The sequence below is a fragment of the Canis aureus genome, chromosome 15, assembly GCF_053574225.1.
Source record: "Canis aureus isolate CA01 chromosome 15, VMU_Caureus_v.1.0, whole genome shotgun sequence".
NCBI lineage: Eukaryota > Metazoa > Chordata > Mammalia > Carnivora > Canidae > Canis > Canis aureus.
The window spans coordinates 21,259,163-21,284,945 of NC_135625.1; the positions used below are offsets into that span (position 1 = coordinate 21,259,163).

The window sequence follows — 25,783 nt, forward strand, 5'->3', positions numbered from 1 at the left end:
CCTCTCTGCCAACATCAGAAGGAACCTGCTTGGCCTTGCTTCTGTTTGCTCCTCCGTGACATGAGCCTGGTCCTTGGCATAGAATGAGTTTTGGATTGAAACTTGCTGATATGCAGATCAGGAAATGAGAGGAGCTGAAATACAGAATCAGAGCTTGGGTCAGAGCTTTAACATAATGACATTACTTTGAAATATACATGTGTTTAAAAAACAGTGAATTTATTTATTTATTTTTAAAGACTTTATTAATTCACAAGAAACAGAGACGTAGGCAGAGGGAGAAGCAGGCTCCCCATAGGGAGCCTGATGTGGGACTCGATCCCAGGACCCTGGGATCACGACCTGAGCCAAAGGCAGACGCTCAACCACTGAGCCACCCAGGAGTCCCTAAAAAAATAGTGAATTTAAAATCAGGCACCTGGGTGGCTTAGTTGGTTAAGTGTCCGACTCTTGATTTCAGGTCAGGTCATGATCTCAGGTTCCTGAGGTCGAGCCCTGTGTTGGGCGCTGTGTTTGGTGGGGAGTCTGCTTGAGGATTCTCTCGCTCTCTCTCTCCCTTTACCCCTCTCCCCCCTGCCCCTCTCCCCACACACTTATGCACACTGTCCATAGATAAATCTTTTTAAAAAAATTTAAAGGTCTTTTAAAATTCAGTGGCTAGAACACTATTCTGTTACCTACTAATTCACTCCTTATTAATACAATGATAGAGGTTTTTAAAACTTACTTTAAACCTTGAATAAGGTTTTAACATCAAGCTTTCCCCTGAGGTTAGATACACATTTTGCCCTGCTGTAGAGAATGCACAGATTTCTGCATGTGGGAAAGTCGAAAGAGTTTTTAAGGTTGAAATGTGAGCACACAGTTTGGAATTTACCCTTGAGGACTCTACCGACTTTCTTGCCTAAGTGATCTGTTTCCTTTGACCTTCCTGTACCTGCAGGAGGAGGCAGAGGAGGACAGTGACCTGTCGGATTATGGTGATGATGTGGATGGGAGGAAAGACGCCTTGGCTGAACCGTGTTTCATGTTGATTGGGGAGATCTTTGAGCTTCGAGGAAGTAAGCTTCTTTGTTATTATTTAATGGTAGTTGCTGTTAAGTGGTTCCACACACCCACTCTTAATATCCCTTTATTCCCGAGTCAGATGTGTATTTATATCCATCCACTCATCAGCAGGTACTTTTAAGAGCCAACCAGCTACCACAGTAGAATCTGAGGCCACAACCTGAAGACGTGATCATCTCTGTCCTTGTGGAATTTGGGGTCCGAGCTACCCTAGACCATGTTCCTCTGAATACAGATGAACAAATTCATCTTTGAATTTCCTTTGTGTGATTTAGCATAGCCTCATTGCTTTATCACCAAAATGTATACAAAAAATAATTCTGCATAGCCAAGGAAGGAGCCGTGATGCTCAAGGTGAGGCTCTGGTGCTGTTAGGGTGCAGCGTACTCTGGCCAGGGACGCAGGCATGCCTCAACCCTGCCCTTCAGCTACCTTTGTTCCCATAGAGGAGTGGTTATGCCTGGAAGGGTGAGGGGATTTTGTCCCTCAGGGGACCTTTGGTGATACCTGGAAACATGTTTGGTTGTTACAGCTTGGGGGAGTGGTGCTACTGGCACCTTGTGGGTAAGGGCCAGGGATGCTGCTCAGCTTCCTATCTGCGCAAGTGAGCCACCCGCAGCAGAGCTGGCCTGTGCAAGAGTTAGCACCAAGGTCGAGAAGTGTTTCCCTAGTAGTACTTGAGGGGGATGTCCTTAGAAGAAACAAGAGCATGAAGGGGATTAAAATACTCTTGTTAAGGGCAGCCCTGATGGCCCAGTGGTTTACCACCACCTGCAGCCTCGGGTATGATCCTGGAGACCCGGGATCGAGTCCCACGTCGGGCTCCCGGCATGGAGCCTGCTTCTCCCTCTGCCTGTGTCTCTGTCCCCCTCTCTCTCTGTGTCTGTCATGAATAAATGAATAAAATCTTTATAAAAAATACTCTTGTTAAGATCCACACAGGTGCTTCTCCCCCAAAATGGTACTTGGGTAAGAGGTCAGAGTGTGCTGCTTGGCCAAGTCTCGAGTCCTGAATAGGAGCCTCTGCCCACACACACGTTCCACAGCCCCCCAACACTCTAAACCAGGAGGCCAGTGTACTCCATGTACCTGGAGCCCCAGGCTGGCTAGATACAGGACAGGTGCCTAAAGGCACCCCTGACGGCCTAGGAAAGGACACACATGAGAGGAGTAAGGGTTAGCAAGGCACAGTCATGCCACCAACCAGGAATATGTTGCCCTGGGACTGTCCTATGCTGTGTGTGCTCAGATTAGCATCTTTTTCCATGGGGTGAGGAAGGTGGGCTGGGAGTTTTAAGTGCCAGAATTAATTATTTTGGTCATGAATAAGCCAAAGCTAAAACAGTCAGCCAACACTTCGGAAGCATATGCTTTAGATATCACTCTGTAGGAGAAACAGAGGTACAGGAGACGTAGATGCTTCCTCCAGTGAATTTACAACACAGGGCTTCCAAAAATGCAATTCACGTTAAGCAGTGGACTCACTTCTAAACTACAGGCAGAGATTGATACGTAAGGATGTTCATTTTAGCATAATTTCATTAACGAAAAGATAGAAGTAAGCTGAGCTTTAGAAATGGGGGGATAGGTAGATTAAGAGCTGTCCATGATAGACTACCATCCAAATGAAAAAAACATCCCTGTTCCATATTTTAGACACTCTCAGATGTATATGGACGTTTCACTTGGTTCACTGTAGGCAGAAACAGCTAGCTCTCCACCCCGACTTTGGGTGAAACCTGGCCCATTGAACCCTGAGGCCTCCCTGTTTCCCACAGAGTTGATAGGAATGAGGAAGCACCACATTCGCCTTTGGGCACAGGTGCAGTCTTAGCGATGCAGAGAGATGGGGAGACGCGGTGGACGGGAGCCGGGCTCAAAGTCTTGTCTTTGCAGCGTGGTTATCCTCCATCATATGCCTGCTCTTGGAAGCAAATTTGGTTTTGCTAGTGACATTTCAGAGGGGAATAAATAGAACATCACTTATAATGAGATGAGATATACTTGCCATCAGCAAAATCCTAGTGTCGCTGCAGCTGCTCTGTCTCTGAACAAATGAGTCCTTGAAGGAATACCAGGACTGTTTCCTGTGTGGCGTGGGGACGGGCAGCCGGGACGGGCTAGGAGGAAAGTGGTAAAGGCCCAGATCCATGACGGGAGAGAATTTGCACCAAAGACATTTATTATTTTTGGCTCCTGCTCTATTCAGTGTACAAAAGGGCGTAAGATAGTCTTTAAAAATTTTATACCTGTCACTTGTCCATCAGGCATTCTTCTGAGACCTGCCCCTGTCCTCAGACCCTCTGCATGTGAGCTGCCTCTCGCCTGCCCTAGAAAGCCAGGGTGAAGCTATCATCCTTGGCAGGCACGCTCCTCCCGGCCTAAATCCCAGCCTAACGAACAAGTCTGCATGCTCTCAGCGTGGTCTGAGGTCCATAAAAAATTAAAGGCACTTTGGAAGCAGAATTCTGATTCCAGGACTTGTCTCTCACTTGAAAGATGAATGACGCTACTTTAAATGGACACACTTAGATCCATCTAAAAAGTCAGAGATGACTTTAGAATGTTTTAAAGTCCAGTGCCAAGTCCGTGTTAACTGTTGATTTCGCCTGGGTGCTCTCCCTTGTACAGAGGTGCTTGTGAGTTTAGTCCTTTTAGGATTCCCTACTGGGGCAGGAGCCCTGAACTCTTACACCCAAGTCCGAATTTCTCATTTGCTTATGTGTGAGTAGCTAAATATTTCAACGAAGGGATGTGAATTTATCCAGATGGAAAATTTGGTTTAGATTCCAATTTGTAGACCTAAGATATCCTCATAGTATTCCTTTGCCTTCTTTTGGCTTATATTCATATCCTGTACCTATAAAAATGTGTCTCCATGTTAGTAATAAAAATTTAGATCTGTAGAACCTTTCACGACACTCACATAAAATATCAACAAGATCCTTAAAGCAGAAAATCACACATTACTCTTGTCCTTGAACAGATGAGGAGGTGAGGCTCAGGGCACCTTGTCCGTGCCCAGCTGCTCTGTGAGACAGCCTAGAAGAGCACCTGATCCTCATCTCACTCAGGGTCCTGGCTCTTTGCAGGTCACCTTTCTCCCAGAGGCATAAAATATATAAAAATATGCAGTGATCTACAAACTACTATCCAAATGGGAAGATCAACCCACCAATTCATTAATATTTCAAAATATTTGTCAATATTTGACTACAGATGTTTCTCATTCAGAGCAGTGTGTGAGAAAATTGGGTTCGACAAGCCAGAGAGAAATCTAAAATAGGCATTGCACTGTCTGTTAGCAGAAAACAGACATGTAAGTAGCCTGGGGACGTGTAAAATGAAGTCTTATTTCTACTTGCTAGCTCAGCTGCTGTTCAGGCATTGAAAAGCTATAAAAATGAGGCTTTATCTCATCAGTTGCTGTGTAGAAAGTGAAAGCTTAGGGAGAATTTTTGGACAGAAGTTTGCTAGCCTAGACCCAAATTCTACATAGTCTTGACTTGGTGTCAGGACTCGGAGATTTGAGTCAAATGGTATGATTTATGCTTTTTGCAGCTGTAAAAATGCCATAATTGTGATATGCTCTGCTAATTCCTTTCCTCTGATTTCTATTTTAGTGTTTAAATGGGTGAGAAGAACATTAATTGCTCTTGTTCAGGTCACTTTTGGAAGAACTATCAACAAGTAAGTTGCTTGAAATTAGTATTTGAATTCATGCCTTATTCTTCGCCCTAAAAGTCCATTTCCTATACTTGTGGTGTAGTAGCCAGTGATCTCTCTAGCTGAAGATATTGTATTTTCTCATTTTTGTTTCTGCGGTGATTCTTTTTCTTTTTTTTTTTTTCTGCTGTGATTCTAAGACTGGATAGGAAGACAGGTTTCTGAAAGAATTTCTTTCACAGAATGCACGGTGAGCTAAATGATCAAAGCTTAAGTTAGCTTCAGCGTTCTGGCTGCAAGGGTCAGAAAATGCTGTTCTGTGGGGGCAGCTGGCTGCTCCATTGGTGGACCGTGAGACTCTTGATCTCGGGGTTGTGAGTTCGAGCCCCATGTTGGGTGTATAGAGATTACTTAAAAGCATAAATCTGAAAAACAAAGGTGAAAACTGAAAAGTTCTGTAAAGTTCTCTTTGGATCATGATGTCCAGTTTGAATATCTTGGGTATAGCGTTTTTATGTTTAAGGCTTAGACTCTAAATCAAAATGAAAGTAGGATGAGCATCACATGGCAGGTATTTATTTGGAGGGAAAAGCAAATGATGTTTGTTTTTTTTTCCCCAGTTGGGATAAACATTAAAATGGTCATTGCTCTTACTAGTTAATATCCACCCATTGAGATATAGGTGTGTAGCCTGTAGCACTGTTGGAAGCCATGTGTATATCCTAAGCTATATCCATTATCCAGATACATAAGAGTTTAACTCCAGTTCTATATATGGAACTCTTCAAGAGATCAACATTGTGACTTCCTGCACAATAAAAATGTTGAGTCACTTGCTAAAAGACAAGGGGAAGAAATCACTTTTTTTGTAGAGCAAAATACGTTTCCAGATGAAATGATCAGATAGTCCCAAGTGATCAGATGGTAGTTGTTAAAACCATCATAGTAATCTTGTACTTATGTTTATCATGTAAATCATAAATATGTAAGGAAACATAGTGGAGAACAGGTTGTCTTCTTCTTCTTTCACAAATAGAATATATTTTCCTTGTAGTCATAAGGAAAAGTTTCCTTCGATTTCTGAGATTTTTAAAGAATGATATTAGTGGCTTATGTCATTGACTTAGTGTCCTAGGCTTTTGTTTTAATCAGAAACATGGCCTGCATAACTTACCATTTCAGTCTAATGCAAATCCCTTAACTATTATGTAGACAGGCCTTAGATAAAAAGAATTCTACAATGGCCCTATATTTCTCAGTACTCCAGACTTGCTAATTTATTTTCTTTTTCCGTTTCAGCAAATCATGCATACTTTCTTGCTCCTACCTGCGATACTGGCTCTCACTTAAAAGATGAGCAGCTGTGGTTTGTGAGCCACGAATACATTTGGCAGTTATTTTTGTGGGGCTTGGAGGAGAAGCATCATGTAGAGGGTTTTCAGGCTGTTCATTTCAATGGGCTTCTTATCAGGTAGACAAATGATGGAGCACCTGGCCCTTTGCTATTTTTGCCTTTAGCAGAGATGACACATCAGAAAATTAAGCAGCAGTACAATATGTGCCTCTTGCCTTGTACCAGCTATAATTTCACATACCAGAATTGATTCAGAAGCTTCCTATGGTTTTGGCTAATTGAGAGTCAGATTTAAATTGATAGAAAAATCCTAGGCTATGGCCTTTGGTAAGAGTCACTTACCTGATTTTAAATTGCAAATTGAAATTTTCTTACTTAATTTCTTCATGTGGTTCCAGTGAGTAACTCAAAACAAGACTACAGAAAAAACAAGGTGTCTGCAGTTACATGTAGATTTTTTTAGGTAGGCAGGTTGGTAGTTCTCTCTTAAAGCAGAAGTCCCATTAAATTAATAAAATTATTTGGTCTAGATATGAATTTGCCCGGTTTTTTTTTTCTTTTTAAGATTTTCATTTATTCATTAGAGTGAGAGAGCGAGAGCATGAGCAGAGGGAAGAGCAGAGGGAGAGGAGACTCTGTGCTAAGCAGGGAGCCTGACATGAGGCTCGATTCCAGGACCCTGAGATCATGACCTGAGCCGAAGGCAGACACTTAACCCACTGAGCCACCCAGGGGCCCCCGAACTGCTCAGTTCTAAGCAGTATAGGGAAGTATCCTGGGAGACATGTAGTTACAAACAGAATTAACATATTTTTTTTTATTTATTTTTTTTTTTAGAATTAACATATTTTTGACCCATGATAGTTTAGACATCAGTTGTAATTGATTCCTGGGCAAAGTACTCAGGCTTGAAACCTCTATTTCAGATAGTTTCTGAAAATCTTCTATTGTCCCTTTACATGGTTGGAAAATCAAATTCTTGAAGGGCTTTTTGACTTACTATTATTCATGAATCGAGTTTGAAATTTCAGGTCTTTCTGGCACCGTCAAGATGATTTTTACCCCCCTTTCCCCTCCCAATCTCACAACTGCTCTTGGGCTCTTCGAACTGTGGGCATCCTGGAATGGGGTGGGCTGTTACCGCTGCCTAATGAGATAGGGTTATGTGGAAGAGCTGGACGACCAGAGGAAAGCCATTTATTTGTAACCTGTGCAAGTCAAATGTCTGCCCAACTTTCATTCCCAGGGAAACGCAGAACACTCTAGATAGCAGCGTATCTTTCCCAAGGCCTCTACTCGAGGATGGCAGGTAGCACCTTTCTTTCCTCTTGCCTAGTGAGCACATGAGATGCTTCAGCCTGGGTCACAGCACCCTGCCCAGCGTGCTTGCCACAGCAACCCCAAGAGACAGCTAGTGAAAGAGCCAGAGTCGTCCCCCTAAGACTTCGGGAGCTCAGGGGAGCTTTCCAGACTGCTTTTAACAGTGCAAAAGCGCATTTATGTTTTCCGTCTACATCACTTCATGGAGAAGTCAGTGTATCACGTACTGTGCACAGAGTAGCTGTAAGCTTCACACATGTGGGTCTCCTCGAGGTTCTTGTCTTTACAGATTGCAGGGTGCTGCCTGGCAGACATATGGAGAGGTCAGTACCAGCGGAAATGTGAGCTCCAGGAATGGATGGATGGTCACCCAGCACCACCAAAATAAAAAATATCTTTCGGAGCCAGAGTTTAAAAATCCAATTCCTAGTTTATTCATCAGACATTTAGATCAGGCCTGTATCTTAACCCACCCGTTGATAAATGCCTTTTGAGAATAAACAATTCTTAAAAACCTCATCCAAGAAGTTTTCTCTGTTTTTGTTTTTTTGTTTTCTTTGTTTTTTTTTTTTTTAAAGACAAATCCGGGACACAGTGAGCTGGATTTTCAGTGAGCAAATGTTGGTTTACTACATCAATGTTTTCCGGGATGCTTTTTGGCCAAATGGGAAATTGGCACCACCGACCACAATCAGAAGCAAAGAACGAAGTCAGGAAACAAAACAGAGGGCACAGCAGAAGCTTCTTGAAAACATTCCAGGTGAGGCCTGGCTTCTGGTCCTGAAAAGCACACGGATAAAAAGGGAATGTTAACCCCACTTACCTCTCTCAGGAAACTTTATTACAGCAAGAAGAATGATCACACTTTTTCGTTTCTTTTAAAGCATGTCCTTTGCTAAGAAATTATACTGAGAATCTTAATAAGAACAGTAGTGGTTATAATGCTCTCTTTTAATTAAAAAAATGTATTAGGACAGATAATAAATTTTGTGCCTTAAAGTCCTGCTAACGTATACTGTTTAGAGAGGTTAATTTTTGGTTGGGTAGCTGTGTATTAAGTTTGTAGTTTGTATAAATGCCTTCTGAAAAATTCTAAACTTATTTTCCGTTTACACATTTGAAAGAACTGCTTGTTCTTGTGCCTTACGCCCCACCGCCTTTCTTTGTTGCGTATACATCATGTACGTCTCCTTCACTGAATATGAATGGATTGTGCACTTTATCAGTAACAGCATAGAATGTAAACTTAATTTTTCAGATACGCTTCAGAGCCTTGTTGGACAGCAAAATGCCCGTCACGGTATAATAAAAATATTCAATGCGCTGCAAGAAACAAGAGCCAATAAGCATCTATTATACGTGAGTAATTTAAAGCCAACCAGAGGATCTATTGTCAATTCAATTTTACATTTCTGTTCACATACAGGGGTGATTTTAACCCTTCATATATTTAATTATTCTTGTTATTCGTTCTGAATCCATTTATTTACTCTGATTCACATTTATCTGTCTGACTGTTCAGTTGTTCAGTTGGGTAAAAGAAAAAGAAAAAGAGTGCCTCTAGTGTGTATGGCTTTCTCGTGCTCTCAGACCAGGTGTCCCTCCTGCCTTGATGCATATAACAGTTTTGCATGACTGCTTAATTTTCTTATTTCAGGAAAGCAGTCTCTTTCCCAGTCATCTGGTTATAATTAGCAATACTAAATATTGTCAATGGTGTGATGATGGCAGGGAGACCCTGAAACAAATCAATCTGATACTAAATGGAGTTTATATTAGTTCTAATCATTCGAGAATGACTTACGGAGAATCAACTCAGACCTAAAATTAGACTTTTCTCATAGACATCAATACTTTGAGTCAAGCCTTAGAGGGGAAAAAAAAAAAAACACAAAACACCACTTTTTTCTACTTTTTTTCTTCTCTCTTGGTTCAGGTGCTGATGGAACTGCTGCTAATTGAGTTGTGTCCTGAGCTGAGAAGTCATTTAGATCAACTGAAAACTGGTCAAGTTTGAGACTGCACAAATAAACCACCAGAGAAATGTCTGTGTAACAATAGACATGAAATATTTTCCTCTTTTCCACAGAGGGCTTGATTGAGAACCATATTGATTTGTATGTTAGTTACCTCCCTCTAGTTTCGTGTGAAGTGAGCAGAGTTGGGGTGGGGCAGAGCTTAATGCTGTCATAGGCAACAGAAAAACCCATTTCTTTTATTGTTTTTATTTTAATAATAATATAAATAAAGTTCAACACACTGATTGAAATACAAATGTTAATATGTGATAAGAACCTAGGAAATATTTTAAATATTTATGAAGACAGTTTTGTTTTAAAATGAAGAACTATGACTATTGTACAGTTAACTCTCCTCACTGAGGACTCCGAACATTCCTGTATTATTTCATGTGTATTGAAGAACATTGTTGTGCAATGCTTTGTGGAAAGTTATTGTGAAAATTTTATTGTCTTTATTTTTACCAAAGATTTCCCATAGTTTGAAGCATTTGAAGCAATAAAATACAAAAAAATGAATCACTGAGCTCTATGATGTTTAAGGTACTTATATCTCAAAAAATGAGGTTGAAACACTTTGAGCAGTTCAAATATTTATCAAATACCTTTTTTTTTTTTTTTTTTTTTTTTTGTAGAAAGCACCATGCACATAAGTAAGTACTTCTGCAAGGAAATACAAAGTTGGCTGCCTTTCTCCAGACACAGAATGAATATGTGAAAACTAGGATTTTTAGGGTGAATGAGAAGAGCCAAATTTGTGCTTGAAATGATGTGTTAGGGAGAGAGAGATAGGAGCCGAACTTTGAAGAATGGGCAGCAGTGGGGGAGACAGGGAATCCGAGGTGGGAATTTACTTCAGGGACGTAGGGGACATGATTTATCATCAAGTCTTGCAGACTTGTCAGGACGTTAGGTGAAATCCAGGGTAAGGTGTTTTGTTATTAATAGCAGGGCCATGAACAAGTCATTTAATCAGTTTTCACCACTATTATGCAGTGATAATAAAACACTTTTCCTTCTAGAACTGCCCCCCTACCTGGGAGCATTGAAAGCAAAATGATTAATAGGCAAAAATTCAGTCTGAATTCCATGAAAGAACAATACTGTTTCTATACTAAAGTGGTATTGATTATGGCATTGCTAGGTCCTACCTGCCAAGTTCTTGATATGAAATGTAAGTTCTGAAAGATAAATGATTAAAAATTAGTGAACCAAATTTTATCTTTGAGATTCTTTTCATCACAGCTCTTTGATCCTTTTTTTCAAACCAAACTGATATTTGGCAGTTCAGAAAAAGATAAAAAACCTGAAGTTGGCTGTTTATATGAATAAGAATTATCCCTCACAGGGTTGCGGAAAAGACGGATGCAGAAAAGACACATTCAAATAAAAGAAGCAACGTGAGATCACCAAACCCCGGGAACTCCTCATAACATAGTTACTGGTAATGCCCACCTTATGCATAATTAAGCCAAAGCTGTTAAAAGTTTATACTGCAAATGAGCAAAATAACCATTTTGAGTCCTCAGTCTTTCTTTAACATAAATTTTAGCTTTTTTTCATAACAGCTATAAGGAATCTTAGAAGTTTTGATTTTAAGGTTAATGATCTGAAAACCTCAATTCACTTGAGTTAAAGACTGCTTGGCCACTCACAGGGAGGGGGTCTGCTATGGTCTGCAGCAGTCGTAGTGTGCAAGGGCTTCCCCGTGCCAGAAGTACCAGCTGTAGGGTAGCTACAGTAAACTGAAATTTTACATTTTATATCGATTCACTGAAGACATTTAAGGGTAGCATATCACCACATACGACACATGTCAAGTTCCTACGACACATGATGCCTCAGACCTGTGTTTTAATGTTTCATTTAAAAAAGTGGCCTTGACTTTGGGATGAAAAACAATAGCTAATCTATTAAGTGTGCGGTTAAAGCGAACAAGTGCTGCCTTATTACATTTCTATTTTAGGATTCTTAAAGGCTTAAGGGACTGGATTAAGTGAGGAGAAAAGACTGGTTGGGAATTTAGATCTTCACATGGTTGAAGGAATATTACACATGATGGTATTAAGAGAACAAATACGAAGCAAGTGGGCTTATATATTGTAGAAAGAGATTTAAGCGAGGTATTACAAAATATTATCGTGGACTTGATATATTGAAACATATTAGTGGGGGAAGATAGAGAGTCTTGAGTAGAGGTTTTAAAAGAAAAGGATTAGTTTTCAGGGATGGTTTAAGTTTATCTGTCTTCAGAGATTTAAGGGAGAAGTATGTGATCCTTTGAGGGTATCACACAGGCCTGAGTCTATGGAAATTGCTTTCTTTTATATAGAGACAAAACAAAGTTCAAGTAATACGGAAAAACCAGAGTGTAAAACAAGAACAAGTAATTTCCTCCCATACGATACTTCTTTAGTGACTGCGTATTAGTTATACTAATATGAGATCTTGGTTAGATCCACTTTCAGAAAGGATGATTGTGATTTATAAAATAAAGTCACATCAGTCTAGTATGTTTACAGAGAAAGCATCAGGAAGGTATCTTTACGACATTGTTTTCAGAGTATTTTTCACAGATGCACACCGCTATACCATCTTCTCCATCTGGATCCCGCGGTTTTTATTATCAACTTTTGTCTTCATAGACTTCATTAATATAAGAAAAGCCTCCTGCTAATTTAAATTTTTAGCATATTTAATTGCAGTTCTTATATTGATAGATGATTTGAGACTCATATTTACTTGCTTTGACATACACTTAAGGTTTTTTAATTCTAAAAAATTAAGCACAAAGAAACATCTTACTTAACCAATTATCAGGAATATAGCCGTTATTTTACTCATTTAGATCTTTAAGGGAGATGTGGAGAGGCCAGATTCTAAGCAATTTCTTAAACTTTTTTTGAAGTTTATAACCAATTATTTATAAAAATATTTTTTTAAGAATACAAGATATCCCAAAAGACTTAGTGCAGTTGTAACTTTAATTTCTTCAGAAGTATAAATGCTACACAAATTTATTTAACAACATTATTTGAAAGTTTCTTTAAATTTCTTTTTATTTCTTATTAGTTTTGTAAATCTCAAATTAAAAATTTTAAATGACAACAAATTAAAATTAATAATCTACCCAGAATTCACAAAACTAAGGATCAAAGAAATTTAAGGAATTAAACTTTCAAATGGTGGTTGTGTTTTTTTTTTTTTTATGTTTGGTGGCATTTATATTTCTGAAGGAATTACAGCTAAGACTGCACTAAGTCTTTTGGATGCTCTATTTAAAGAAAAGAAAAAGGTATTTGCTTTATGGAATGGTTTTCTGTATTTGATGTGACATAGGCCAGTCTGTAGGCCTAAGAGCTGGATCTTCTTTTGGGCCTCTCTTAGCAATTTGATCCTATAGCTGGGTTTTGAGTTGCAAAATTACAGATTTAAGAATGAAGGTAACATGTCATCAGCTTAAAATACCCAGGGTAATGTAACTTGGGCTGCAGAATATAACCAAACACAGCTCCTATGAAAATACACACATTCTAAGGTGTTAGGGTTGATGATCTTTGTTGAAATGCGTCATGGTCTAAATCCTTTGACGAATAAGTAAACAGTGAAGTTCCTCTGCCAGTGCAGGGTTCAGACGACAAGCCTTAAAAATCAAAGATAAAGCATCAGTTATTTAGATATACTTTGAATTGTTGTATCTTATTAAAACTTAAGAAATGTTTTTGGTTTGTTTTTAATAACTACAGTGAATTTCAGGGGAATTTCTTAGTTGAGATACATTTCTATTTTGATTTCTTGGTAAAGGAGGTTCGTATTAGTCTATGCAAAAAAGATGACACTAAGAATAACTATGCTGCTGTGACTTGAAAGAGAAAATTTTATCAGTGCCGAGAATAAAGGCAATTTACACACTGATGATAGCATTCTGTGTTACAAATTATTAAAATAAGTAACATGGAAAGCATTAACATTTAGCCTCAAACTTGCTATTATCTTTTTTTTAAGATTTATTTATTTATTCATGAGAGAGAGAGAGAGAGGGGTAGAGACACAGGCAGAGGGAGAAGCAGGCTCCATGCAGGGAGCCCAACGTGGGACTCGATCCAGGGTCTCCAGGATCACACCCTGGACTGAAGGCAGCGCTAAACCGCTGAGCCACCGGGGCTGCCCAAACTTGCTACTATCTTATATGAATAGCAGCATCTATGATAATCTTACTTTAAAATAACATTTTATTATGATAAAGTAAAAAGCGAGCAGTAATAATGCATGTAAAACGGTCTAGAACATCAAGAATTTGGAAGAGACATCAGAGGTTAGACACAGATCAGACCCAGATCAGATCCAGACACTTGGTCACTGGATACCTGCTTAGTTGCTAAGACACGTCTTCTAGGAAAAACTTCTGTTTCTTTCCTGAGCAGTTGTATTAGAAGATTTTTCTTTACACTAAGCTAAAATTTCCCTCCATATACTTTAGCTTCAGTGAAGAGGTCCTAGAAGAATATACGAAGCTGGTTTCCTGGAGACCCAGAGAGGCAAAGTAGCTGGCAGTCACCTATCCTGTTGGTGGCAGAGCTGAGAGCAGGCCTGGGTCTCCCGACCTTACACAGTCTCTGCACCCCCAGGACCTTACCTTTTTCACACTTAACACCTGCCTTTGGCTATGTATGGTTCTGCTCCCTCCCCAGCTGTTCCTTTTCTGTAGGACAGCCTTTCAGTCTGGTGAAGACCACTGTCCACACCCTCTCCTGTCCTTTTTTTCCTGAATATAATACTCAGTTTCTCTTATCACAGCTCATATGACAGGATTCCAGACCCTTCCCTGGCCTGCTGCTCTTGAATTTTCTCCATTTTTAAAAGCATCTTCTGTAAAATACAGTAGTCAAAATTGAGTAATGGGGATCTTATCTCCCACCATGTGGAAAATAGTTTTAAGACTGCAGTCTGTTTGCTCTACTGTTGTATTTGGAATGAATATATACACATTTCAGGATATATTTGGCCCAGATTTTTCTCTGCTTGCATTTATTTAGAAAGGACATGATGGATGGCACAGAACCTGAAAATGACTTGGTTTGGAAATTGGTATAATTCAGAGAGGTTTTCGATTTTTTTAAAAGTTAAAGACAACTATTTTTCTTTTTTTTTTTTTTTTTTTTTTTGACAACTATTTTTCTTACTAACAGGATGGTGTAGTGGTAAATATCTCAAACATCAGTTGTATTTGTGTACTGTGTTCCTATATTTATGTGTTGATGTGGACTTAATGCTCTGGAAATTCTAATCTCAAACAAAATAACGTAGGGTTTCCAAAGTTGCCTGCACATTGGAGCTCCCCTGAAAAGCTCGTGATTCATTTGTTCTGAAATAAGGTCTGGGCTTTGGAATTTTTAAAAGATCCCCGGGTGATTTTAAGATGGAGACAAGCTTGGGAACCACTGCTGTACTATTGTCAGATTCAGGCAAAGGATTTAGGAAATGGTTCTTTCTCTTGTTCCCTGCTCCAGCTAAACAACTTGTGCACCCCACAAATTGCTTTATAAATTTTAAGAAGATAATAATTCTAGTTTGGACTTCATGGATGTCATGGACCTAACTAAGGCATGTACAGTTTTTATCATATTCATTTTTTAAAAACCATACTTGCACTTATTCATAATGACTTCTCCTATCCCCAACCCCCTTCCCACTTTTTTAGTTGCTTGATTTTAGACATGAAATCCATTTGGGGTCTAAAGCACATGAATTGAAACATGAAAAGATTTATTTCCACTGATTAACTCAAACTCATGCATACTCCTCTGAAGTGTGGCAGATGTCATACATGACATTTTAAAACACTAGATTTCAAAAAAATAAAAAATACAACACTAGATTTCATTAAGGTACTAGAATGAGAATAGATTCACACTTCCGGGTGGAAGAAGGCATCAGCATTCTGGCCTTAAGGTCTTGGTCCTGGGCCTGAGGCTGCAGAGTAGCAGGGTGCTGAGACAATAATTTGCATCAAAATGGGACTTTTTATCATCGGAGTTTGTAAGAATCTGGCCAAATTGTCTGCAGACAATCCCTGTGTCTGACAACCCCTCCCACACTGGTGATCTGCACAACAGTTCAGTAGGAAAAAGATGCTAACCCATAAAGATGTTCAAGGCTTAACTAAAAGCTCAGAAATTTTCTATTTGGGTCAATTTATATATGTTCTTAGGCTTTTACTTACTTTAGAATAGTAGAGTTTAGCTGTTGCTTCATCCTTTGTGACACCCAAGCCGAGCTGAAGACAGCGGGCGTGGTAGAAGGATGCCATGGCCATGCCCCTGATGATGAATTCCGGGAGACAGTCCGTGACCTGTGCTATCATGGGGATGTCATGAACCTCATCGTAGTCAGCAATCCTGTTGTGATGGTTAATTGTGAAGTTAAAAAGGACATGTTCAGAAATTGTCCTTGTACCCCAGTGATATCCCTTATTTCTCCCCGTTTGAGAACTGAGTTGTTTATTATGTGGTGAAGGGTAAATATAAAGTTAAAAACCAGGGGAAGAGGAACCACCAGAGTGGTTATATCACAGCCTCTCTGATACTACTTATATCGGGATTAACAACCACTGAAAAAGATGTATTTCTTTTTTTTTTCTTGTAACATTAATATTTTAAACTTAATATCACTTTGCAGATTTAAACAATGGGGGAAAGGCATTTTCTATTTCTTTGGGTCATTTATTCAAACATTGGCCTTAAATTTGGACTTTGGTCACATAGGGTCAGAAAACATACTGTAACTCACACATCTATCTTTGTTAAAAATGGGTAAGAAAAAGAAGTCCTCCTTTTTCACCCTGACACAAGTATGGAGAGTTGTGTGAGAATGAAATCTACTCAACCCCATGTTACCCATGATATTATGGGGAATAGGAATGTGGACAATGATGGAAAGTCTGAAAGATTTTAAGAACGATTTAAAGTCTTGGTGTTAACTTGAAGATTTGGGACTTTGGGGATCATACTTTTAAGTGGCCCACTGCCTGGAAGTCATGATACTGGGGGATAGAGGGTAGAACCAGCTCTTTCATCCTGTGTTGCAGATGGCTGCCCCACCCTGGGCTAGGGAAGAGGGGGACCTGGCAGCTCTGTGAGGCATTATTGGGAGGGAAACATCAGCAGGGCCTTATAGTGTCTCTAGAGGACATCAGGTTTGCTTTTCTTGGTACATTGCTTTTTTAAGTTATGAGCAAATAAATGTAGGAAAGTACATGGGCTCAGAGAAATCTCCATGTTATTTTATGAAATGTTAATGTTGACATCTTTTATTTTTTTTTTGTTTTTTTTGTTGACATCTTTTAACCATTATTCTCATTTTACAATCTTTATCAAGCTATCTTGCAATTGTGCAGTGATAGAACTTGTGCCTAAAGAGTCTAGGAAGAAATTAAAACATATTTAATAAGCATTTCTGTTATGCTAAACTATGTTAAGTACTTTATATACACCATTTTTATAATTCTGTAGAAGCATTTTCTTCTTTATAAAAAAGGAAATTGATGTCCCAAAAAAGTTAAACTAGATTAAGATCGCTCAGCTGGTATATAGAGCAAATAGCACTGAAATCCTGAAGACTAATGGCATAGAATTATACTATTCAATATGGCAGCTACTAAATACAGATGGCTATTTAAATTAATTAAAATCCAATGAAATGTAACAGTTCGGCCCTCAGAGGCACTAGCCCCATTTCAAGTGCTCAGTAGCCATCTTTTCTAATATTGCGGCAAGTTCTATGAACAGACCTGGGTGCAGAACATCTAGTAGGAGGTGTTGTAAATTCTTCCATGGAGCTTATTTACCTTTTGGAAAATGTAACACACTTGGTAAAAAATTTCATCTTATAGTAGTATTCCACAAGATTCCCTTGAGCATAGACATTTCCACGTTCTGCTGCTTCCCTTAAGCACTCCAGGGCAGCTTCAGTATCCTGGCGGATGCCTTGTCCATAAAAATACATTAGTCCAAGTGCACCTTGGGACTCCAGGTTTCCATTGCCACATGCCTCCGAGTGCCAATAAAATGCCTAAGAAAAAACACAATTGCAACTTATTCACCAGGGGAAATTGTAAGGGAATACTAGAAAGAAAGATCTGTAATTAAAAGATGGCACTATTAATTAATGTCTAGGACACTGTTCTAGCACCTTGAGTGTGTTTCAGGTTAGCACTAGTTTCACATACCTAGGAGAGAATGCTAAGGTGAGCCCATCTGTTTTCTACCCACAGTGTAGGTTAGGTCACAGTCTAGACAGTGCAGCTGTCTTAGGATTCAAGAGTTTCACATTTCTCTGGAGGATCAGGAAGGTAGGAAGTAGGAACTAAGTGTCTGCTAGGCTTTGAGACACACCTGCAATGAGGCACAGCAGAGAGAGCAGAGCTGAGGCTGAGGGACAGTCAGAGCTCCAGGTGGATCTCAAGAGATGGTGCCCACTGAGATCAGAGGCAACCAAGATAAAAGCTGCAGGTGGTCGTGAGCACATTTGCCCAATATGCAGCTACAATGAATATGAATTAGTTCAAAAAATTATTTCCAAGTGGCTGTTCAGTTATCCGAAGAGGGTCTTGGTTGCTATGTGTTTCTTATACATTTGTCCTTAATGCCTTTTACAGTAGGACTTGGCTCTACATTTCCTTCTCCCCATAGGATTTCTTAGAAAATGTTTCAGTCATTAATGAATAAAGAGATTGTATTTCTGTAAAAACCTTACATGGATTTAATTTTTAGCTAGGGGTTTTTGGTGTATTTTACTTCTTAGCATCATTACTTTCTCAGAACAAATTAATTTTAATTTATTCACATGTGAAGGATTTGGGCTATATTTCAGGACTCTCTTAGCTTTCATGGTATTTTGTTTTTATTATTTTGTTTGTGTGACTTTTTATAGCATACGAAATGCTCTCACATCTGTGGACTCCTTTGGTAGAAGTGAGGATGAATAAAGGGTGAAATGAGCTTTGAGATGCTAAAATGTAAACTTTCTTTACATTTTAAAGAACTATAAGAAATCTTTAAAACTGAACATTCAGTCTTCACCACCCACCGTTCAAAAAAGAAATAGTGAAATAAATACTAATCTACATGTGCTAACATTAAAAACAAATAGATCAGTGTTACCTTTTCTAAGTCTTTAGGCTCTTTTGTTGAATAATACAATCCTAGGATACTTTGAGCCTTCACACTAGCTTTTGGATTTCCATTGTCTGCAGCAAAAAGCCACAGTCTAAAAGAGAAAGGCAAGGCAAGTTATTCTTTGTGTCAGCATTTGATTAAAAAAAAGAAAATCTTGTTCTCAGCTAAAAACTACCTTTCAGCTTCCTCATCTGATCGTTTGACGCCTTTCCCTTCATAATAAGCTCTTCCAAGGTTGTAGGCAGCTGCAAATTGTAAGTGTCTTGCTTTGGGACATGGAGAATCAACAATTTTCTTCATATATTCCACTCCTTTTTCCTTCCACAAAGGAAAAGAACAACAACAACAAAAACCCTAGTTTTTAGTTTTACCCGGACTAAATTCTTTCTCCTAATAATATTGTAGTCTTCACCCTCTGACATGATGTTTGATGTCATGACTCTGTGCCCAGACAGGATGGTTGTGCTTTAGTCTGCAGAGCTGGAAATGATGGACAGAGGGAGAGAGGAGAGGGAGGAGGGGAGGATACATCTCCCAAGTAGGCATTTCCAGAGCTCCAGGATATAAGGCATTTCCCTCATTTTATAGCTTCCAGATTTGCTATATGTTTCAATATGGTTTTTTTTCTCTCCTCCCTCCCACTTTAGATCCTTTATTCTGCATGGGTACAGCTTTTAGAACTTATCAAAATACAAGAATAGCTGTAACCTCTTCCACATTTATAATTAGAGTACACTTGTGAGCCCCAAACACTGTCTTTTCCCTTCAAGCATAGTTAAGTGTGCTCAGTGATAATTTACATCTGATATGCTAATCTTCATATGACATCTGCATAGTCACAAGGAGCTCACAGAAGACACTGCCCCCTCCAAAAAAATCTGTCGACACAAACTTTCAAACATCACTCCAAATAAGAGAACACACGTTTTCTATGCACTACATTCTAGCTTTTATCCTTCACAGCTCTCTCCAAGTTCTGTTGCTGGCTGAATACCTCAGTAATAGCAGATAAAGGTGTTTGCCCTCTAGTGAGTCCCAATTTATAAGGATTTATTTTTGTGAATGTGTGACATGGGTTTCTGCCTCTTTCTTCCCAAACCTAATAGTAAGAGGGAGTTTACTGGTAGTCAAGTGATGTGATTGTATAAATCCTTCCACAGATAGCTAAATCTGGAGCAATTTTTTTGTTCTTGTTTGTTTGTTTGTTTGTTTGTTTGTTTTTTAAGTAGGCTACAAAAAACTCCCCAACTTTCTAGAGATGCTGGAAAACTTATCAGAGCCCAAAAGATGAAGGAGAGATTACTCTTAAAAACTGCAGATGAAAGGGATCCATGAAGTTCAGTGAACACCGGTCTGGATAAACACAAAGTAGCTTTCCTAGGCATACATCATAGTCAAACTGCTGAAAGCCAAAGAAATCTTCAAAGCAGCCAGAGAAAAATGACACATTAAATGCAGGAGAACAACCATATGATTAGTACTTCAGAAGAATGAAGCATATTGTGCATCTTTTCTGACTACAACAGTATGAAACTAGAAATAACAAAAGAAAAGGCGGGGGGGGGGAACCACATGGAGGCTAAACAACATGATAGTGAACAACTATGAGTGAACAAAGCAAAGAGAAATCAACAAAATACATGGAGACAAATGAAAATGGAAACACAACATTCCCAAATATTGGGACATAGCAAAGGCAGTTCTAAGAGGGACATATGTAACAATAAGGCCTATCTCAAGAAACAATAAAAAGCTCAAACAATCTAACCTTACATCTAAAGGAAACAGAAAAGGAAGAACAAAGTCCAAGGTATGTAGAAGGAAGAAATAATAGATATCAGAGCAGAAATAAATGAGGACTGGAAAAAAAAATGAAACCAAGAACTAGTTCTTTGAAAAGATAAACATATGCTCACAAATTGGACAACCTTAAAGAAATGGATAAATTTTTAGAAGCATACAATCTTCTGAAACTGAATCAAGAAGAAATTAAAAAATGATCAGATTGATGACTAGTACCGAAACAGAATCAATAATAAAGAAACTAACAAAAAAGTCCAGGAACAGATGTCTTCATAGGTAAATTCTACCAAACATTTAAAGAAAAGTTAAAACCTATTTTCCTCAAACTATTCCAAAAAATAGAAGAAGGAAGGTTTCCATATACATTTAATGAGGCCAGCATTAACCTGATGTCAAAACCAAAGACACCACAAAAACAGAAAACTGCAGGCTAATATTCCTGATGAACATAGATGCAAAAATCCTCAACAAAATATTAGCAAACCAAATCCACCAATACATTAAAAGGACCATTCACCATAATCAAGTGGGATTTATTCCAGGGATGCAAGGATGGTTCAGTATTCACAATCAATCAGCGAGATACACCACATCAGCAAAACAAAGGATACAAATCATATGATCATCTCAATAGATGCAGAAAAAAAATCTGATAAAATTCAACATCCATTCATGATAAAAACTCAACAAAATATGTTTAGAGAAAGCATACCTCAACACAATAAAGGCCATATATGAAAAACCCACAGCTAATATCTTACTGGTAAAAAATTGAGAACTTTTCCCCTAAGATGAGGAACAAGACAAAGATGTCCACTCTTACTACTTTTATTCAACATAATCCTGGAAGTCCTAGCCACAGCAATCAGACAAGAAAAAGAAGTATTCATTTTGATAAATAGGTTAAATGGTGACTGTATACAGATGACATAATACTATATGTAGAAAATCCTAAAGACTCCACAAAAAACTACTGGAAGTAGTAAATGAAGTCAATAAAGTTGAAGGATACAAAATTAATACTCAGAAATCAGTAGTATGTCTACACATTAACAAAAAAGTAGTAGAAATTAAGAGACTCCATGTACATAGGGCACTGTGTGGTTAAGTGTCTGCTTTCAGCTCAGGTCATGATCTCAGGGTCCTGGGGATAGAGTCCTGTGTCAGGCTCCCTGTTTAGCGGGAAGTTTGCTTTTCTCTCTCCCTCTGCCCCTCTCCCATTCATTCTCTGTCTCTCTCTAATAAAATCCTTAAAACAACAACAACAAACCTCCATTTACAGTTGCACCAAACAGAATAAAATACCTAGGAATAAACTTAACCAAAGAGTTGAAAGACCCATACTGTGAAAACTATAAAACACTGATGAAGGAAATTGAAGATGACACAAACAAATGGAAAGATATTCCATACTCCTGGATTGGAAGAATTACATTGTTAAAATGTCTGTATTACCCAAAGCAATGTACAGATTCAGTATAACCCCTATCAAAATACCAACAGCAGGGATCCCTGGGTGGCGCAGCGGTTTGGCGCCTGCCTTTGGCCCGGGGCGCGATCCTGGAGACCCGGGATCGAATCCCACATCGGGCTCCCAGTGCATGGAGCCTGCTTCTCCCTCTGCCTGTGTCTCTGCCTCAATCTCTCTCTCTCTCTGTGACTATCATAAATAAATAAAAATTAAAAAAAAAATACCAACAGCATTTTTCACAACAGGAGAACAAATATTACTGAAATTAGCTTGGAACCACAAAAGACTCTGAGTAGGCAAAGTAATCTTGGTAAAGAACAAAGCAAGAGGTATAACAATTCTAGATTTCAAGGTATACTATAAAGCTGTAGTAATAAAAACAGTATGGTCCTGGCACAAAAGCAATAGATTACTGTAACAGAAGAGAAAGCCCAGAAGTAAACCCAAAATTATATATAATCATGATGTATGTATGACCAAGGAGGCAAAAATATACAATGAGAGGAAGACAGTCTTTTCCAGCATAAATGGTGCTGGAAAAACTGGGCAGCTACATGTAAAAGAATGAAACTGGACCACTTTCTAATACCATACACAAAAATAAAAGGGAATAAAGACTTAAATGTGAGACCAGAAACCATAAAATTCCTTAAAAACAGGTAGTGTTTCTCTGACATTGGCCATAGCAACATTTTTCTAGATGTGTCTCCTAAGGCAAGGGAAGCAAAAGCCAAAATAAACTATTGAGACTATGTCAAAAGTTTTTTGCAGCACAGTGAAGAAAACCACCACCAAAAGAAAAAGGCCAAAAACTGAGTGGGAGAAGATATTTGCAAATGATATATTTGATAAGCAGTTAATAACCAAAATATATAAATAACTTACTCAACTCCCTCTCACACACAAATAATCCAATTTAAAAATGGGCAGGAGACCTGAATTTTACCAAAGAACACCTACAGATGGCCAACAGACACATGGAAAGATATTCAACATCCCTTATCATCAGGGAAATGCAAATCAAAACCACAATGAGATATCACTTCATACCTGTCAGAATGGCTAAAATAAAAAAGACAAGAAATAACAAGTGTTGGGTGAGATATAGAGAAAATGGAACCCTTGTGCACTGTTGGTGGGAATGCAAACTGGTACAACCACTGCAAAAAACAGTATGGAAGTTCCTCAAAAAATTAAGAAATGAACTACCACATATGATCCAGTAATTCCACTACTGGGTATTTACTCAAAGATAATGAAAATTGATAGATGAATGGATAAGGACGATGTGGTGTATATGTATGCACATGTACCTTAAATTAATATAGCATTATATGTTTATTATATCTCAATAAAACCGGCTTGGGGGGGGGGGAACAATAGAAGAAGTAGTGACTGGCTTCTCATGGGAATTAATGAAGGCCAGAAGATTTGGGAATAGCATTTTTAAAATGTGGAAAAGAAAAACTCAACCAGCAAAACAATTCATCAAAAATGAAGGCAGATTAAAGACATTTTTAAATGATCAAAATCAGAAAGAATTCATCATCTGCAAGATGTACTGTAAGAAATACCCTTTAAAGGAAATTCTTCAGGTTGAAAGGAAATGAATATGGTGCCAGGTAGCTACTCAAGTTGATAGGAAGGAATGAAGAGTTCCAGAAATGGTAAGTATATAACAAATATAAAAGGATATACATATATATAGCTGTGTGCATAATAGTTTTCCTCTTAGTTTCTTCAAAAGATATGACTAAAGCAAAAATTACAGCAGCCTTTTTTTTTTTTTACAGCAGTCTTCTATTTGGGGATTTATAATGTAAATTTAAGAAGTATAGTATGACAGCACTAAAGATTGGGGATGGGCAGGTAAATGAAAGCATACTATTCAAGGTTCCTAGATTTCACCTGAAGTAATTCATAAACTCCATGTAGATCATGGTAAGTTAAAAGTGCATATTGTAATTTCTAGAGCAACTATTTAAAAAGGTATATATAACTAGAAAATAAATTAAAAAGGTAATCAAATTGTTCTACCACCATTTCTCACAGACTTAAATTAGCAATTTTATGATATGCTAAATACCCACATATCTATGTACATCTGTTTCTGGACTCTTGTTCTTTTGATCTTTGCCTTATTCCTGAACAAAAACCACATTGCTTTAAGTACTACAAATGTATATTTGGCTCCTTGCTCTTTCATACAAATTTTTATTTTTATGGTTTTTTTTAATTAAAAAAATATATTTTATTTATTTATTTGACAGAGATAGAGAACACAAGTGGGGGGGAGTAGCAGGCTGAGGGAGAGGGAGAAGCAGGCTCCCCTCAGAGCAGAGAGCTCAATGCAAGATACCTGGACCTTGGGATCATGACCTGAGCCGAAGTCAGCTGCTTAACTGACTGAGCCACCCAGGTGCCTTCATGTGGATTTTTAATCAGTTGGCCACATGCCATAAAATATCTTACAGGAAATTTGATTCTGATTGCATGTAATTTATGAATTTATGAAGTTAAATCTGGGAAGTGGTTAGAGGTAAGATTTAGAAAAATAGTGTCTCTGGAAAACAGAAGCCCCACTGCCTGATGAACCATAGACCATGAATTTCATAAGGTCAAATCTCCTGCTGTCTGGCACTAAATTACACTCAAATGTTTATTGCCTTATCCTAAAGAAAGTGTTTAAAAACCCTTTGTAGGAGTCTATGAGATAGGGAAAGAAAAGTTAAAACAGGTGAACTTGTCCTCACCACAATTTTGTCTCAGTCAAAATTTAGTGGCTTTACTCATTTTTTTCTCCAAGCACTATTTCCAGTTTCCATTTGTAGCTTCCCCATATGTTGGGGCTCACGTGTGATTGTTATCTCTGTGGGGTAATAATGACCTTTGAATGCTCCCTGAAGAATACAGTTCAAGTCTATCACACAAAGCATGATGGTTCAACCAGACTCTAAATGAAATTAGTATCAAGAACTTAGCAAAAGTTCTTTTTTCTAAAAGAAAGTGATAAAACTTAAGAGTTGGATCTTTGCCCCTGTACTGTGGGTTAAGAGTATGATCAAGCTAACACTGTAATTCTAGGTAAGGGGGTGGCCTGCAGAGGCGATCTTCTTTATGCTCCTCCGGCCTCCGTATGTAATTACATTCAAGCCATTCTATTATGGGGTTGCCATATGCCAGCCCTTGAATCTGCCAATCTTCTTCATGTTTTAAATTCCCACACTTTCAGCTTATTCTGTATCTGTGACCATACTCATTTCTTTGTTCCTCTTTCCCTCTTTGGTACTCCTTTATCTGGCAAATAAACCATTTCTCTGCCTACCTGGCTGCATTCAAGAACACAGCCGTGGTGGCAGGTCCTTCTTTAAATCTGTGATCACAGATTTCAGAGTGAGTGCTCAGCCCTGGCAAACAACACTACCAATTTGTCTCATCAATTCTCCCTCCCACTTGCCTGGTAGAGAAGATACTATTTTAGACCTTATCCTTCCTCTTCACGCTTCTACTGCTCACTGTCCTGGCCCTCATTCTCAGCTCATGGCTTCACCTTTTTAAAATTTTTATTTGTTTTTATATTAAAAAAAAAAAAGTGGTTCATGACTTTTGTGTGTCATCCTTGTACACAAGAACTAAGCTAATTTTCTGTCATTCCAGTTTTAGTATACGTACCGCTGATGTAAGCACATGGCTTCACTTTTATTTCACTGAGAAAAAGAGAAAATCAAAAGAAACAAATCTGTGAATTTACTCAATTCAGCATTTTTTCCCTCTGGACTAGATCTTGTGCATCGACTTACAAATATACTATGGTATCTCTGATCTGGGGGGGAACCCCCCTCGAGTCTATGATCCCCTCGTTATTGCACACGTATTTGTTCTGCTTTGTGACAAAACACAGTGCTTA

The 25,783-nt window shown here is 38.5% G+C and overlaps 2 protein-coding genes across 8 annotated transcripts in view; one reads left to right on the plus strand and one right to left on the minus strand.

Moving 5' to 3' along the window:
• The window catches only part of SNX25 (sorting nexin 25), a 142,796-nt gene extending 132,851 nt beyond the window's left edge, over positions 1 to 9,945 (plus strand). For 4 of the 5 annotated variants that reach the window (XM_077848721.1, XM_077848717.1, XM_077848720.1 and 1 more), the window contains 5 exons: positions 944 to 1,061; positions 4,692 to 4,758; positions 7,987 to 8,168; positions 8,667 to 8,767; positions 9,345 to 9,945. In XM_077848721.1, coding sequence (XP_077704847.1) covers positions 944 to 1,061; positions 4,692 to 4,758; positions 7,987 to 8,168; positions 8,667 to 8,767; positions 9,345 to 9,425 — 549 coding nt within the window. In that variant the 3' untranslated portion in view covers positions 9,426 to 9,945. Of the gene's footprint in view, positions 1 to 943; positions 1,062 to 4,691; positions 4,759 to 6,033; positions 6,206 to 7,986; positions 8,169 to 8,666; positions 8,768 to 9,344 lie in introns of those variants that run through there. The other variant, XR_013352685.1, reaches the window with a different exon arrangement.
• The window catches only part of LRP2BP (LRP2 binding protein), a 28,152-nt gene continuing 10,265 nt past the window's right edge, over positions 7,897 to 25,783 (minus strand). The window contains exons 5-11 of one of the 3 annotated variants that reach the window (XR_013352687.1): positions 18,778 to 18,920; positions 18,588 to 18,693; positions 17,273 to 17,496; positions 15,650 to 15,824; positions 12,957 to 13,069; positions 10,578 to 10,607; positions 7,897 to 8,188 (exon numbers count right to left, since the gene is read on the minus strand). Coding sequence is in view for 2 of the 3 variants with exons in the window: in XM_077848726.1 (XP_077704852.1) it covers positions 13,004 to 13,069; positions 15,650 to 15,824; positions 17,273 to 17,496; positions 18,588 to 18,693; positions 18,778 to 18,920 (714 nt within the window). In the remaining variant the exon portion in view is untranslated. Of the gene's footprint in view, positions 8,189 to 10,577; positions 10,608 to 12,562; positions 13,070 to 15,649; positions 15,825 to 17,272; positions 17,497 to 18,587; positions 18,694 to 18,777; positions 18,921 to 25,783 lie in introns of those variants that run through there. The other 2 variants (XM_077848726.1, XM_077848725.1) reach the window with 2 other exon arrangements.